Below are 16,884 nucleotides of genomic sequence, written 5' to 3'. Positions count from 1 at the left end.
AATAGTGCACATATAGGAACAACATTTTCATTTTTCTTGCCATAACCCCTACCCCAATATATATCAAGCCTTGTATGAATACCTTAAGTGAAAAAAAAAAAAAAGGGAAAAAAATCCCCCAACCCCCACGCCCTCCCCACGCCAAATACCAGTCTAACCTTGTGCATCACTGGTGCCTCCTAGTGAGTTATAGTGGAATATTGCCAAACATAAAAGAAAAACATGAAAACCCTAAAAAAAAACCCTGTCCCACCCAGTAAAGTGTAAACTTGAGGACAGTCAGCCATATCTACTGTCCAGTGTAGAAAAAACATGAACCCCCAAAATGGTCCCCCTATCCCACCCAGTGAGTTAAAAAACCCTCAACCGTATCTAAAGTGATACACAAAATAGTGCACATATAGGAACACCATTTTCATTTTTCTTGCCTTAACCCCTTCCGCCATATACAACAAACCATGTACAAATACCTTTAGTGAGAAGAGAGGAAAAAAAAAAAAGGGGGGGGGGGAATCTCCCCCGACCCCCACGCCCAAAAAAAAAAAAATAAATAAAACCCCACCGACCAAACATGATAAAGATAATGTGCATTTAAAAAACTCTGAAAAACTATCAGGAACATATTTTGACTTATAACCAATAATCCATCTCAATCATTTGCAGAAAAAAAAAAAAAATTTAGATACCCCACCCACCACCCTACCCTAGTAAGTTAATGTGCCTTAATTCTCTCAATATTGGACATGAATAAACCCGTCTTATCTTCTAAATCCACAATACCAAAAAAAAAAAAAAAACCCCACCGATCAAACATGATAAAAATAATGTGCATTTAAAAAACTCTGAAAAACTATCAGGAACATATTTTGACTTATAACCAATAATCCATCTCAATCATTTGCAAAAAAAAAAAAAAAAAATAGATACCCCACCCACCACCCTACCCTAGTAAGTTAATGTGCCTTAATTCTCTCAATATTGGACATGAATAAAACCGTCTTATCTTCTAAATCCACAATATTCAAAAAAAAAAAAAAAAAAAAAGATCCTCACCAACCCAACCTAATAAAATAATGTACAATTTTACTCTAAGAAATTATCAGAAACATATTTTGACTTATAACATATAGTCCATCTCAATCATAATACTAACTAACAAATAAAAAGCAAAAAAAAAAAAAAACAACATTTTCATTTTTCTTCACTTAAACCCTGCCCCAGTATACACCAAAACGTATTCCAATACCTTAAGTGGGAAAAAAAAAACAAAACAAAAAAAAAAAAAAAACAACAACAAGGACCCCCCCCTCCCATCCACCACTAAAGCTTTCTATCTTCCTCTATATTGTCTCCAATCCAATCCCTGATATGAATGTGGCCAGTCCGGCAAATGAATCAGGGGTAATTGCAGAAGTCTAGAAAATTCAGGGAGATCATTAATGTCCCGAAAAATAACCATTCGGCCGCCTTGATGAACAATGACCTGGAAAGGAAAACCCCATCTAAATAGGATTTCCCTTTCCCTCAACACATCCAACAATGGTTTCACTGCTTTTCTTCTTATTAGCGTGTATTTTGACAGGTCCTGCAAAAATATAATCTGCGCACCCTCATATTCAAAATCCCGGTGCCGCCGTGCCGCTATCATAATTTTTTCCTTAACCTGAAAAAAATGTATTCTACAAATCACATCTCTAGGTTTTCCTGAATCATTGACTTTAGGGCCTTGGATTCTGTGGACTCTGTCGATCTCTATTTCTGTCTCCCCTGGACGCTCCAGCAATGAATTAAATATATTTTGGAGAGTTTTCCTAAGGTTCTCTACATTCACAGTCTCAGGAAGTCCTCTGACTCTTATATTGTTTCGTCTACTTCTATTTTCGAGGTTGTCCGTGATATTTATTATGTAGCTCAAGTATCGATCGTGTTCTATCTTTTTCTCTTCTAATAAAATCATTTTTTGATCCAGATTTACAATTTTAGTGTCCATGTCCATGATCTTATTTTGCGTATCAGTCAGAGATGTTTTCAACGTTTGTATTTCAGATTTATAAGAGGATTCTAATCTGTGTATGTATTTATCCATATCTTCCCTGGTTGGTAGAGCTTTTATATATGTCTGTAAATTCCACATGGGGCCTCCTTCTGCTCCCTCCATATCCATCATAAGATGCTGTGTGTGCTCACTAGGGCTAATACTTGTTCCATGCTCTACTTCTCCAGCTGGAGATGAGAAATTTAGCTCAGTTAGGATAGAGCTATTTTGTTGATCCTGTGGTTGTTGAAAAAAACCTTTAATATCTGACTTTTGTGCTGATGCGGGTTTAGGGGGATATTTAGCTGACCCCCCCAATGATCCCCTTTTTGTTTTCTGGGAATGCGTGCTTTTAGGAGGCATGCTATATTTAAGGTATGCAGCTATAAGGGAGTAAAGCTCTCACTTGTACCCAAATTTTACCGCCCTTATTTCACTATGTACACTGTCTCTTTTAGAGTTCGTTTCAACAAATATAATATTCCTTTACCTCATTTAACAGAACCAAATCAGGTAATGTTCATCAGATCAGATCAGATATTAATAAATAAAAGGCACTTTTTACCTTGCCTTATCCGACTTCTTATAGTCTCTAGTAGAGTACCTTGTATATATCTGGAATAACACTATTCCCCACTGCTGTTATGGAGACTCTTGAGAAAAAATCATCCAGGGTTATATCAGTAACACTGTTACCTCTGCACTCCGTGGGGATTAGTTTTTCCCTTTTCTTTTCCTCCTTTTTCTTTTCTTCTGTCTCCACTCCTTCCTTCCTCTCTCAAAAAAAAAAATAGAAGAGAACTTTCTGAACACGCGGACTCTCCCTCCACCCGGTCTGTGGGATCCCTCTCTCCGAGCGGTTGAATGAACGCGGTGGAGCTCGAATCGGAAGGACTCGGCGGGACTCGGCGGGACTCGGTTTAGCTCGTGCTTTCACGGTGAGACTCGGATCTAGCCGCTCATTCTCACCGCTTCCTCCTTCCGCAACACCTCGTCCTCGATCGTCCGTGGATCCAATAGCCTAACACCAGGGCTTGAGAGCAGGAAAGGGCACAAAGACAGGCAGCTGGCTTGGAGAATTGTTTGTTCAGCAGTGTGCTGTATGGGAGGACTGGGGAGGTCTATGGAATCATTAAAGACATGCAACAGCTGATTGCCTGGGCTAGTGGAGCGAACTCACTGCACGTCCATCCTGGTCAGTTCCTCCTCCCCCCTTAATATATATATATATATTTTTTTTTTTAACTCATGTTTGATGAAGATAAAAACATAAGTCTGTACTCATTGAACAAAAAACTTAAAAATGTAATAACAATTCTGGCATATCTTCCTGGAAATGTTGCCATTATATTGGTAGCTGGGAAAGCACAGCTCATGTGTGCCATGTATGACTTGTGAAAAGACACACATGTGAAACTATATATGCTAATAATTCTGACCTGTCTATCTGAAAATGCTAACTGCCTGCAATATTTCTCCAAAGACTTCAATATTTACTATTTATTCTCCCTGTTCTGTCTCCAACAGGGATATTTATTTAGTTGTTCTGCCTGCAATATAAAATCTGGCCACTAGGACAAACTTACTGTTTTTGTAGACACTAGAAACTTTTCAGCTTTAAAAAAAGTTCCCATTATCCTTCAGTCTAAGAAAAGAAAACAGGAAAAATCCTGGGAGCTCAGACTCCATCTTGGAGGCTAAAGAAAAAGAACCAGTTATCAGAGCATGTTGGATTGGAACTCTTTACATCCGCTAATGGCAACATCGCTGGTGAAAATGACTTACTGCCATTCACAGCCTAATTGTTCATTGTATTTTCTGTATATTATAAATACTTATCTGTTTTTTCCTAATAGTTTCACCTCACCCTGTTGTGTTAATAAAGCTTCAAGATTACATGCAGTCTGGTTTATTGCGAAATAGGGGGGGTTTAGCTTCAGCTCAAGACTCAACCTCCAGTTACAATCTCAAAAAGAGATCAGTAATGGCAGCACACATATTTCTCTCAATTAAAGGTGAACTCTAGGCAGAAATAAGACACAAACTAACATGCATTTGCCCAGTGAGCTGCGGCTGCCCGGTCTGTGGCCTGTAAATAACCGGGCCGCACTTCGGGAGGTAAACTCACCTACCTCTAGGTGGTCATGCCTGTGTCTCCTCTGTCTGAGGAACTACCTAGTGAGGTTGCTGGCTGCAGGGCTTTGAGCTGTGTGTCTCTCACAGACAATCTCAGAGCCAGCGCCGACAGTCTGCCTCCCTCCGCATGGACGGGAGAGGGGAGCTATCTCATCTGATCCTCCTCCTCCAGCCACCTCTCCTCCAGTGTCTGTCCTGCCCACACTCCCCAGGGATGTGTGTGTGTGTGGGGGGATATTTGAAGCCAGCATCAGCCAGCCAGTAGAGGAAAGGCGCTGACAGCCTATGCATGAGGGGTGCTCTGTGGACTCTGATGAGGGGGGCTTTGGTGAGCAGAGACACGCCCCCTTACACCAGAGTCCACAGTATTCACCTTTACATCAGAGCCCCCCTTAAATCAGGGTTCCCATTTATATTAGAGTCCACAGAGCTCCCCCTCTTACAGCGTAAGTGGAAATTCTGCAGACTCTAAAGGGGGCTGTGTGGACTTTATTGTATTGGGGTCTCTGCATACTCTGATGTATGGGGGTCCTCGCGGACTCTGACGTAAGGGAGTCTCTGTGGACTCTGATGTAAAGGAGCAGGGGTAGGAGGAGCTGGAGATCTGCACAGTGATTGCTAGGGGCGCTGTAATGTAAAGGAATACTATGATAAAAAAGAGACTGTAATCATTACAGTTCCCCTTTACAATGCAGTTTCCTTTATATCACTTTAATACATCAGTAAATGTATTTTCTTTAGGGCTAATTGACATGACTGTCGAGGGCCAAACACTGCCCAAATCAGCGTGTTACTGTTACAGGCAGGAGCGTTGCTAGGTCTACAAAAGATCTGGGGCTAGAGCCCATAGTAGTGAAGTAAAGAAAGTCATACGCTTGGGCGGGCATATATACAGTGGGGACGGAAAGTATTCAGACCCCCTTAAATTTTTCACTTTTTGTTATATTGCAGCCATTTGCTAAAATCATTTAAGTCCATTTATTTCCTCATTAATGTACACAGAGCACTCCATATTGACAGAAAAATACAGAATTGTTGACATTTTTGCAGATTTATTAAAAAAGAAAAACTGAAATATCACATGGTCCTAAGTATTCAGACCCTTTGCTGTGACACTCATATATTTAACTCAGGTGCTGTCCATTTCTTCTGATCATCCTTGAGATGGTTCTACACCTTCATTTGAGTCCAGCTGTGTTTGATTTTACTGATTGGACTTGATTAGGAAAGCCACACACCTGTCTATATAAGACCTTACAGCTCACAGTGCATGTCAGAGCAAATGAGAATCATGAGGTCAAAGGAACTGCCTGAAGAGCTCAGTGACAGCATTGTGGCAAGGCACAGATCTGACCAAGGTTACAAAAACATTTCTGCTGCACTTAAGGTTCTTAAGAGCACAGTGGCCTCCATAATCCTTAAATGGAAGACGTTTTGGACGACCAGAACCCTTCCTAGAGCTGGCCGTCCGGCCAAACTGAGCTATCGGGGGAGAAGAGCCTTGGTGAGAGAGGTAAAGAAGAACTGTGGCTGAGCTCCAGAGATGCAGTCCGGAGATGGGAGAAAGTTGTAGAAAGTCAACCATCACTGCAGCCCTTCACCAGCCAGGGCTTTATGGCAGAGTGGCCCGACGGAAGCCTCTCCTCAGTGCAAGACATATGAAAGCCCGCATGGCGTTTGCTAAAAAACACCTGAAGGACTCCAAGATGGTTAGAAATAAGGTTCTCTGATCTGATGAGACCAAGATAGAACTTTTTGGCCTTAATTCTAAGCGGTATGTGTGGAGAAAACCAGGCACTGCTCATCACCTGTCCAATACAGTCCCAACAGTGAAGCATGGTGGTGGCTGTGGGGGTGTTTTTCAGCTGCAGGGACAGGACGACTGGTTGCAATCAAGGGAAAGATGAATGCGGCCAAGTACAGGGATTTCCTGGATGAAAACCTTCTCCAGAGTGCTCAGGACCTCAGACTGGGCTGAAGGTTTACCTTTCTACAAGACAATGACCCTAAGCACACAGCTAAAATAACGAAGGAGTGGCTTCACAACAACTCCGTGACTGTTCTTGAATGGCCCAGTCAGAGCATTGACTTAAACCCAATTGAGCATCTCTGGAGAGACCTAAAAATGGCAGTCCACCAACGTTTACCATCCAACCTGACAAAACTGGAGAGGATCTGCAAGGAGGAATGGCAGAGAATCCCCAAATCCAGGTGTGAAAAACTTGTTGCATCTTTCCCAAAAAGACTCATGGCTGTATTAGATCAAAAGGGTGCTTCTACTAAATACTGAGCAAAGGGTCTGAATACTTAGGACCATGTGATATTTCAGTTTTTCTTTTTTAATAAACCTGCAAAAATGTCAACAATGCTGTGTTTTTCTGTCAATATGGGGTGCTGTGTGTACATTAATGAGGAAAAAAAATGAACTTAAATGATTTTAGCAAATGGCTGCAATATAACAAAGAGTGAGAAATTTAAGGGGTTCTGAATACTTTCCGTCCCCACTGTACATGCGTGTATGTATATATGTGTGTGTGTGTGTGTGTATGTGTGTATGTATAAAATGTTGTTACATAACTTAGTGTGGATCCCCCCTTACATCAGGGTCCTCAGAGAGCCCCCCCACTCACATCAGGGTCCTTAAAGAGCCCCCCCGCCTTACATCAGGGTCTCCAAAAAGCCTTCCTACTTACATCAGGGTCTTCAGAGAGCCTCCCTACTTACATCAGGGTCCCCAGAGAGACCCTTCCTTACATCAGGGTTCCCAGAGAGCCCCAGGGCTCAGGAGTGTGCTACATAAAGAATGCAGGGATCAGGAGTGAGCTACATAAGAAATGCAGGGCTCATTTGTGCCCATCTATGCAGCCTCACCAGTGCCCAGCAATGCATCCTCACCTGTGCCCAGGAATGCAGCCTCACCAGTGCCCAGCACTGCATCCCCCCACACTGTAGTGCCCTCTGTCCCCTGCACCCCCACTGTAGTGTACTCTGTACCCTGCACCCCCCATTGTAGTGTCCTCTGTCCCCTGCACCCCATAAAACACACACTGCTTAGGTAGAACTCTCCTACCTTACACAGATGTACAGCAAGCACACACATTCAGCCCTAGAGACTCAGGGCTATAGCCCCAATAGCCACCCTCTAGCGACGCCACTGGTGGCAGGTACAGCCAGGTTTTTGCGATCGGCTGTAGCCACTCAGCCTGTACAAATCAATCAATGACAGGCTGACAGGTTTCGCAGCTGTTTGCATGTAATAGCACATGGAGCAACTACCTGAGTTTAGGGACAGTTTAGGGACAGATAAGCATCCCTGAATGTAAACTATCTGCATACAGAGCCACATGTGTTTCTAACTGCATCGCTCTTTGTGCAAATATATGCAAACCTCCATGAACAGTGTAAACCAGACATTGATTTGTTCAGTTTTTTTTTGTGCACAACTGATTGTAATTACGTGCCAGTAGCCACTGCAGAAATATGGTGATCTTGGTGCTGTACGGCCAGGTGTGGGAATGAGCCCTTAGATACCTGAATGTGGCATGGTAACAGCCTCTTACAATCCCCTGCACAGCAGAACTTAGAGTATGAAAGGAGGAAAGCAGCACATGGAGCCAATAAGTTCATGCGTTGTAGTGGCAGAGATGAGCTTATCACTGTGCTGCTTCTCATTCAGTGCCCATTCACAAATGGAGGAGGCACAGAGGAAAAGCATTAAATAATGCTAACTGGTTAAAAGACTGAGGACATTTAGGGGTGGATGGAAGTACTGTGAAGAACAGCTCCTGATTGAAGATGAAAAATGCAGCAAATGCTGCTTTTTTTGTCTGCCCCTCACCCCCTTTAAGGGGCTGGTAAATTCTCTCTCTTTTTATTTACTGATCACCTTTTAAGAAATCCTTAGTAAAAATAATAATAGTAATAAATTGTATACATAATACCTTTATTATAGTTGGAGCAGTCCAGGCATAACACTTCAGGTTATAATCAACCAAAAAGTTTAAGGTAGTGGACAATATATACATGTTGTAATGTCATCCAGATACCTTGCAGCCAAGCCAAATTGGAGTCTGTATTATTCCACTTTACCTCTGTGTTTCATAATCTATCCCCACAGTGGTGTATAACATTTACCTGAGAGCGAATTTTTAGTGCAGGTCCAAGTTTCAGCCCCATTGTATCCAAGAGATGGTCCTCATTGAGAAGTGGCAAGGTTACTCCATCAATGTCGTGATCTTTGAAAACCTGTAAGAGAGACAGTTGAGACAAGGCTATGAAATGTGCCTCTTATGCAAGTCTGGACTATGACTCATAATTATTCCATACTAAAATCCAGGACAGCTGAGACACTATAATCAAACCCAATTTCTTCACTGAAATGTTTCTCATTTCCAGAATGTTACAGAGGAGTGAATGTATTTTATACAGTTGGAAAAAAAGGGAGAACCACTGGAACAGAAAATAAATTGGTAACAGCTGAAAGAGAACTAAAAGATCCCTGTAGATCTTACAACTCTACTGATCCTTTCTGTATAGCCCAGCTCACATGTTATGTAATATTAATGGTGGCAAGGACTGTAGGAGGCTGTTTGGGTGAAGTATCTTATGGGGAATGGATTGTTTAGGGAGCTACTCCATGATGATTGCGCCTTATGGGGGATGAAATGTACAGGAAGGCCTCTATAGAGCAGTGAACTGGACAACAATGTAAAAAAAAATACAGAAAGGGACAGGCAGTGTGGGGACACAGTATGGCTTCTACTGTATGTATGTGGAGAAACAAATATATTTTAACCACAGCCCCTTTAAACCCCATACATTATTTAAGCGTGCTTCCAGGGCTTTTAATATTTCATTAAACCTGTATCATTAAATACAAACAGTAAATGCTGTAGTACATGCAGTTCATACCTAGTCACTATGGGATTAGTTTTCTGTATTCTGCAAAAACATGGCTGATTCTGCTATTCTCTGTCTCCTTCTGTCCATATCCCCACTGCAGTTGGGAATTTTGCAGAGCAGTGTTGGCAGCTAGTGCACATGCTCAGTTTTAAATGTATTTCTACCCTGAGTATTTCCACCTTATTACATCTGAGCAGACCATTTGGCTATAAAGTCACATATGTGAGCGTATACACAGTGGCAAATGACAGCCCACTCCCTCCCGTCTCCTCCATGTCCTTTAAACAGCTCTATGGGGGTGGGATATTACATCTTGATTGATGGAGGCTTCACCTCCCTGTTATTTTAAAATACAGGCTGGAGGGGTGTGACACAGCATGTCTATGGCAGAAATCTGCCCACACCATGTTATTGCCAAAAAATAACAATTTGATTTCAAATATATATTTGTATGACAATTTAAAACAGTTTAATATTAATTATAGATTTTTTTCTCTGTATTCCAAAGGCAGTTTTTTTTATTTTGAACATGTGACCAGTAGCAGAAGACTAGAAGCTCTTCCTGCTCATCTTTCCCTGCAGACTGGCTATGAAAGCTGGGTGATTTGACAGCTCTATATCGATTAGGAAAGAAGGTATTTCGATTTTTTTTTTTAATTATTAAAATGATTACAGTGCCATCATCCAAAGACAGAAAGAGAAGGGATAATGTAAATTAAGCAGAGTGTGTTTAGTATCACTTTAAACACACTCTATATGAGGCATGTAAAACTAATATTAAACAGTGGGCTGAATTGTGTAGCTTTATTCTTCAAGGAGCTACGTTATACATACTGAGGATTGCACCTACTTTATTACAGAAGAAACAAGACAGCACTTTGGTACTTAACGTTATAATATGAATTGCAAATTTCCTAACTTCACATCTCAGAAACTGTTATAAAAGTGATTGTAAAGTCTAGTTAAAAAAATAAAAATAAAAAAACATGTTGCTCTGGGCAGTTGGTTTTGCACAGAGCAGCCTGGATCCTCCTCTTCTCGGGTCCCCCTTCGCTGCTCCTGTCCTGGCCTCTCCCTCCTGTCGAGTGCCCCCACAGCAAGTAGCTTGCTATGGGGGCACCCATGCCGAGTCACAGCCCTGTCCATACAGATAAGGAGCCCCAGCCCCGCCCCCTCTCTCTTCTGATTGGCTAACTGACTGTTTTAGCCAATTAGGAGGAGAGTCCCGGACAGCTAAGACATTCATGGACATCGCTGGAGAGAGATGGGGCCCAGGTAGATAATTAGGGGATGCTGGGGAGGCTGCTACACACAGAAGGTTTTTTATCTTAATGCATTGCCTTTACAACTCCATTAAGCTGCATAAATACATGAGGAAATGTAGAAACTTCTAATGGGTAACTCCACTTTTGTGGGGAAAAATATAGCAAATGTAAAAAAATAAATAACATAGATTGCTACACAAGTCATATTGTAATTTAGGCTACTTTCACACTGAGGCACTTTTCAGGCATTTTAGCGCTAAAAATAGCACCTGTAAAGCACCTGAAAAGCGCCTCTCAAGCACTCGGGCTTTCACACTGGGGCGCTGCGCTTGCAGGACAGGAAAAAAAGTCCTGCAAGCAGCATTTTTGGGGTGGTGTATACATCACTTCTAAACCACCCCTGCCATTGAAATCAATAGGCAGTGCTGCCGAAATCGCCTGAAAAGCGCTTCGGCAGCGGTGCTTTGCGGGCCGTTTTAACCCTTTCCTCGGCCGCTAGCGGGGTTAAAAGCGCCTCGCTAGCGGCCGAAAAGTGCCGCTATAATGGCGGTAAAGTGGCGCTAAAACTAGCGCCGCTTTTTCCGATGACGCGGCCCGCTCCCCAGTGTGAAAGGGGTCTTAAAATGAAAGACGCATGGAGGACACAGGAGCTGCTGTCCGACCCGCTGCAAGGTCCCACAGCTCACCGCCGTCTCCCGCTCCTGACCCACCATTGAAATAGGGTAAGTGCCGGTCAGAACAGGCGAACAGGCAGGGGGGTCACAGTGGCAACTTTTGATGGGCACAGTGGCAGCATTTGATGGGCACAGTGAGGCTGCAATTGATGTTTTTTTTCAGTATCTTTCAGTTTGTTTGGGCTCCCTAAAAATTTTGAGCACCAGCCGCCACTGAAGGGGATGCCTATGTTCCGAACTGACAGTGTCTAAAGTAAGTCCATACACAGTGTTCTGCCCCACTTTAATGTAATTTTTACGCCTTTTAGAATTGCATCAGGTTATCATTTTTCTGTAATATGCTGACATCTAGTGGCAGTTTTGGGCTGCTGCAACTTGTTTATCGAATTCGATTTTGGCATCTTCCTCTGTCGTCCCCTTCTGTTTAGTGCTATTTGTTTAGTCCTATCTAGACCCTTCCTATCTCTTCCAGTTAGTTATTGACACAAACAGGGCTCAGGAAAGTCATTGTCTACCTACACTTATAAAGACTGGAAAACATCCTCTGTATTGCAGTTAGCTGAAGTAAAATTGCATTGGATTCAACTTCTGTGAAGAATTAAGCTGCCTGTGTTTGGTGCCAAGTTTTACACCATCTGGCTGGATCTGAGGATGTATATCAATGAAAAAAGCAGCATTTGAAACACACTATGCTGTCATGGTGTAAATACACTGGGTCCTGAACACAAGTATCAGGTGTGGTAGACCTGTATGTATCAGGAGTTGGTGGTGGCTAGGGGGGAGAGGTATACCATTCTGGCAGCGAGTACAGGGCTCCTCAAATGGAACACATGTCAGGTGACCTGACCCCCCCCCCCCCATGGTATTCGGGCGCATGATGAGATCATCTGAACCATGCTACAACCATTAGAGAAATACAAGGCCTTATGAAGTTCTGTAGTGGATCAGGGAAATGGTGTAGCAGGGATACAATGAGAAAATAGAAAAATAGGGGTGTTAAATACATTAATACCTACTCAATGTCTCAATCGCCTAAAGGTGCACTGTCCTCCAACCCAGCATACATGAGACCACACCGACTCAGTGTTCATCCATGCGAGGCGTATGTCCCTGTAGTCTGTGACGTCAACGCATTTCGCTACGTCCAAGCGTAGCTTTGTCAGGATAGCGTGCCCACCCTCCTCATGTCCTTAAATAAGGAACCATCTCATATAGGGGACCGCCTACTTATTTTTCTTAAGGTGACACAGTATTAAAAACAAGGTGGTGACTTCCATCTTATAGGAATGTATTGACTAGTAGGTTTATCGTGCACATTGCAAGGCAAACTAGCTAACATCCCACCCAAGACACCCTAGAGCTCATGCAATTAAATGTATGCATTTTCTCACCATAGGGCAAAAAAACCCCATAAAATTGCAGCATAAAATCCTGCAGGGACGATAGTTTTAGAGACAGAATATTATTCCTCCAAAAAGATTTTTTTTTTTTGTGTTTTGTGTTTATTTTATGGGTATGGTGCAGGCTTCACGGATACATTGTGTGTTACGTACTCTTTTATTGGTACACTTTTTCTAAATAAACATAAGCTTTTTACTCATACAAGTTTCGTTACTGTCTGATTAAGCACTTGGTTGCTCTAGTTGGGATCTTCCTCCCTCTAGATGCAGCTATTCTTTTTGGTCTCATGTAGCAGGGATACAAACCCACCATCTGTACACGCAGTAAGCAGACAAGATGGATCTGCCTTGTCTTTGGGCACTTCAGTATTGAAAAGGTGGCCCTGAATAGCCTTGTATTTCTGTATTGCCTAGCAGGGTGATGACTACGAGGGACAGGCGGGGAGCAGCCTAAAGACTGGAAAGTGACCAGTTTTACGAATTGATCCCCTTTTCCTTGTCACAGTGACTGTGGGATCAGAAGTGTGCAGTTTCCAATGAAAGTATTTTACTATGTGTCTGTTCTGTTATTGTTGAGTTGAGAAGCAGTTGGAATTTGGTTTTGTGCTGACACAAGACAATTGCGTCCCAAGAAAACCCTGGAACTTTAAAGTCACCATACCTGAATTTACTAAATTCTGCAATAGTAATATGACACTGCTACCCTCTTTTCTGGCTAACAGTACAACAATATGTGCACCTTTTTTAAATAAAACACTTTAAAAATATGTGTTGCTTAGGCAGAACATGCAAATATGCATTGCTTAGGCAGAACATGCAGTCATCTCTGGTCAATGAAGTGTCAAAGACATATTAATCAATGCTGCAAGTACATCTGGCATGCCATAGGACTGTGAATCAGCAATCTGCTTTCCTGTGATCACAGACAGAACTGCAAGCTACTGAATTCAGCTTGTGTTTGTCTGCACTCAGCATGAATGTAAAGTAGTGAAATGGTTCTGAATATAAAGCAATGTCCCAAGGACTACTGATATTCATCTTGCATTCATACCCAGGTCTTAGTTTGTGGCATGTTTAAACCAGCAGCTTTTACTAACAACAAGATGGACCTTCTTATGTAATAACTCACTTTGATATACAGTGCCTTGAAAAAGTATTTGATAAACAGTGCCTTGAAATTTCCCACATTATGTCATGTTACAACTAAAAACGTAAATGTATTTTATTGGAATTTTATGTGATAGACCAACACAAAGTAGCACATAATTGTGAAGTGGAAGGAAAATGATAAATGGTTTTCAAAATTGTTTTACAAATAAATATCTGAAAAGTGTGGCGTGCATTTGTATTCAGCCCCCCTGAGTCAATGCTTTGTAGAACCACCTTTCGCTGCCTCTACCAGCTTTTCACATCTAGAGAGGGACATTTTTGCCCATTCTTTGCAAAATAGCTCAAGCTCTGTCAGATTGGATGGAGAGCATCTGTAAACAGCAATTTTCAAGTCTTGCCACAGATTCTCAATTGGATTTAGGTCTGGACTTTGACTGGGCCATTCTAACACATGAATATCCGTTGATCTAAACTATTCCACTGCATCTCTAGCTGTATGTTTAGGGTCGTTGTCTTGTTGGAAGGTAAACCTCCGCCCCAGTCTCAAGTCTTTTGCAGACTCTAACGGGTTTTCTTCTAAGGCTGCCCTGTATTTGTGTCAGGGCTGGGCTCAGCCCTTCCTTCTCTGAGCTTGCCGCTCAGCTGTTGGCTAATTGCCAGCTCCTGTCTCTCCACAGTGACTCACCTGTTGATGATATCCTGCTTGTCAGTCCTGCCTACTTAAGCTGTCCAGCCCAGATGATCTCTGTCTTCGCCTTGGTCACATCTCTAGAGACGCTCTCTTGTGTTCTTGCTTGGCTGACTTTCCTTCTGGCTCAAGATCCTGCTTGCTGTTCCATTACGCTCATCTCTGGCTCCCTGGCGTTTTGGCTTGTCTGACTATCCGTACCGGTTCCTGAACTCTGGCTATGTTTTGAGTATGTTTACTCAGTTTACCTTTTTTATTATTACTAAACAAGTGAGATTTAACTGTACTTCTGTCTCAGTCTTATTCATGGTTTCTGACAATTTGGCTCCCTCAATCTTCCCATCAACTCTGACCAGCTTCCCTGTCCCTGCTGAAGAAAAGCATCCCCCAAACATGATGCTGCCACCACCTTGTTTCACAGTGGGGATGGTGTGTTCAGGGTGATGTGCAGTGTTAGTTTTCTGCCACACATAGCATTTTGCTTTTAGGCCAAAAAGTTTCAATTATCTCCTTTTTATTGATTTTCATATTGCAAAATTTAAAAATACACAACATCGTAAGTTGACATACAATAACACAAAATATAAAAAAGCAAAAAAAAAAAAAAACTATTGTTATTTTATATTTCCTCTCCCACCCCACCTACTCCCAACCCACTACCACACACCAACCAATCATTAATTATACATATCGCTTATCTATTAGCTATCAAAAATGGACAAAGATAGAGAAGAGACCAGTTCTGTGGGCAAAGAAACGACATAGGAGAGAGACTGCAGGAAATACAGAAGTGACGAAGACAGGAATATGGTGGAGAGCGGGGGAGGTATTCTCCCTAGCTCCCCCGCATCCTCTCATACGGGACATCCCATCTCCTCCAACCAAGGTCTCCACAAGCGCACAAATTTCCTGAGGTTATTTTGTCTAATATACACGACTCTTTCACTCCAAACCACTGAATTGATAGTCTTGGACCAGTTCTTCACAGTTGGGGGGGAGTGTGCCTGCCATTTCTGTGCTATTAGTCTCCTCGCTTGGAACAGACATCTTTGCACCGCTACAGTGATAATATGACTCAAGCGCTGGTGTGGTGAGAAAAAAATCTCAAAAAATGTGATAAAACCAAAAATAGTGATCTATCACTAGTGGAATCTATCAAGAATAAATAGGAATGGTGCGCTAATACCACAGTGCTATAAAAATAAACCAACAGAATATATATATATATATATATATATATATATATATATATATATATATATGTTGAATATACGGTACTATTCACAAGCTGTACCGTGTGATGCTATGGTACCTATTATGTATCATACCTAGGGATGAGCTTCGTGTTCGAGTCGAACCCATGTTCGACTCGAACATCGGCTGTTCGCCCGTTCGCCGAATTGCGAACGATATGGGCCGTTCGCGCCAAATTCGTGTGGCGCGTCACGGCCCATAATTCACTGCGGCATGGCAGTGCATTGCTTGCTGATGATTGCCCAAGCATGCACTATGACCCGCATGCTTGGCCAATCACAGCGCCGCCTGAACAAAGAGCCATAATTGGCCAAAGCCAAGGAGGCTTTGGCCAATTATGGCTCAGGGGATTTAGTACACGCCCCACACTATATAAGGCCGCCTGCACGGCGGCCCTGTGTAGTGTGTGTTCCGGCGTTCATTGAGAGAGAGAGAGAGACAGACAGTGTCATTTGATTTGAGTTAGATAGATTAGGCAGAACAGTCAGTCAGTTAGCTGCACTTACAGTGTATTGTGTATATATATGCATCCCAGGTGTTGCATATATATATATATACACTGTATTCAGTTTAGCTAGATCCGTTCCTGTTATCTTCTAGACTATTTACATTGCTCACAGTGTTCAGCTAGATCCGTTCCTGTTATCTTCCTACTGACAGGCAGGCTTGTCTGGTTACAGTATATAAAGCTACCTGAAGAAAATTACTGGTGTTCTATTTGATCCTATTAGTACCACGGTCAGGCAGCTAGACTATTTACATTTAGTACAGTGCGTCCTGCTCACAGTGTTCAGCTAGATCCGTTCCTGTTATCTTCCTACTGACAGGCAGGCTTGTCTGGTTACAGTATATAAAGCTACCTGAAGAAAATTACTGGTGTTCTATTTGATCCTATTAGTACCACGGTCAGGCAGCTAGACTATTTACATTTAGTACAGTGCGTCCTGCTCACAGTGTTCAGCTAGATCCGTTCCTGTTATCTTCCTACTGACAGGCAGGCTTGTCTGGTTACAGTATATAAAGCTACCTGAAGAAAATTACTGGTGTTCTATTTGATCCTATTAGTACCACGGTCAGGCAGCTAGACTATTTACATTTAGTACAGTGCGTCCTGCTCACAGTGTTCAGCTAGATCCGTTCCTGTTATCTTCCTACTGACAGGCAGGCTTGTCTGGTTACAGTATATAAAGCTACCTGAAGAAAATTACTGGTGTTCTATTTGATCCTATTAGTACCACGGTCAGGCAGCTAGACTATTTACATTTAGTACAGTGCGTCCTGCTCACAGTGTTCAGCTAGATCCGTTCCTGTTATCTTCCTACTGACAGGCAGGCTTGTCTGGTTACAGTATATAAAGCTACCTGAAGAAAATTACTGGTGTTCTATTTGATCCTATTAGTCCCACGGTCAGGCAGCTAGA

The 16,884-nt window shown here is 42.3% G+C and overlaps 1 protein-coding gene across 4 annotated transcripts in view; it reads right to left on the bottom strand.

Moving 5' to 3' along the window:
• SAMD7 (sterile alpha motif domain containing 7) overlaps positions 1-16,884 on the bottom strand; it is a 106,257-nt gene that overhangs the window by 14,650 nt on the left and 74,723 nt on the right. For all 4 annotated transcript variants that reach the window (XM_073626170.1, XM_073626168.1, XM_073626171.1 and 1 more), the window contains one exon: positions 8,306-8,416. In XM_073626170.1, the coding sequence (XP_073482271.1) occupies positions 8,306-8,416 (111 nt within the window). The remainder of the gene's footprint in view (positions 1-8,305; positions 8,417-16,884) is intronic.

Source organism: Aquarana catesbeiana, linkage group LG04, assembly GCF_042186555.1.
Source record: "Aquarana catesbeiana isolate 2022-GZ linkage group LG04, ASM4218655v1, whole genome shotgun sequence".
In the NCBI taxonomy this organism is placed as follows: Eukaryota; Metazoa; Chordata; class Amphibia; order Anura; family Ranidae; genus Aquarana; species Aquarana catesbeiana.
Note: the sequence above shows the minus strand (reverse complement) of the source record. Positions and strands in the feature narration are given on the sequence as shown.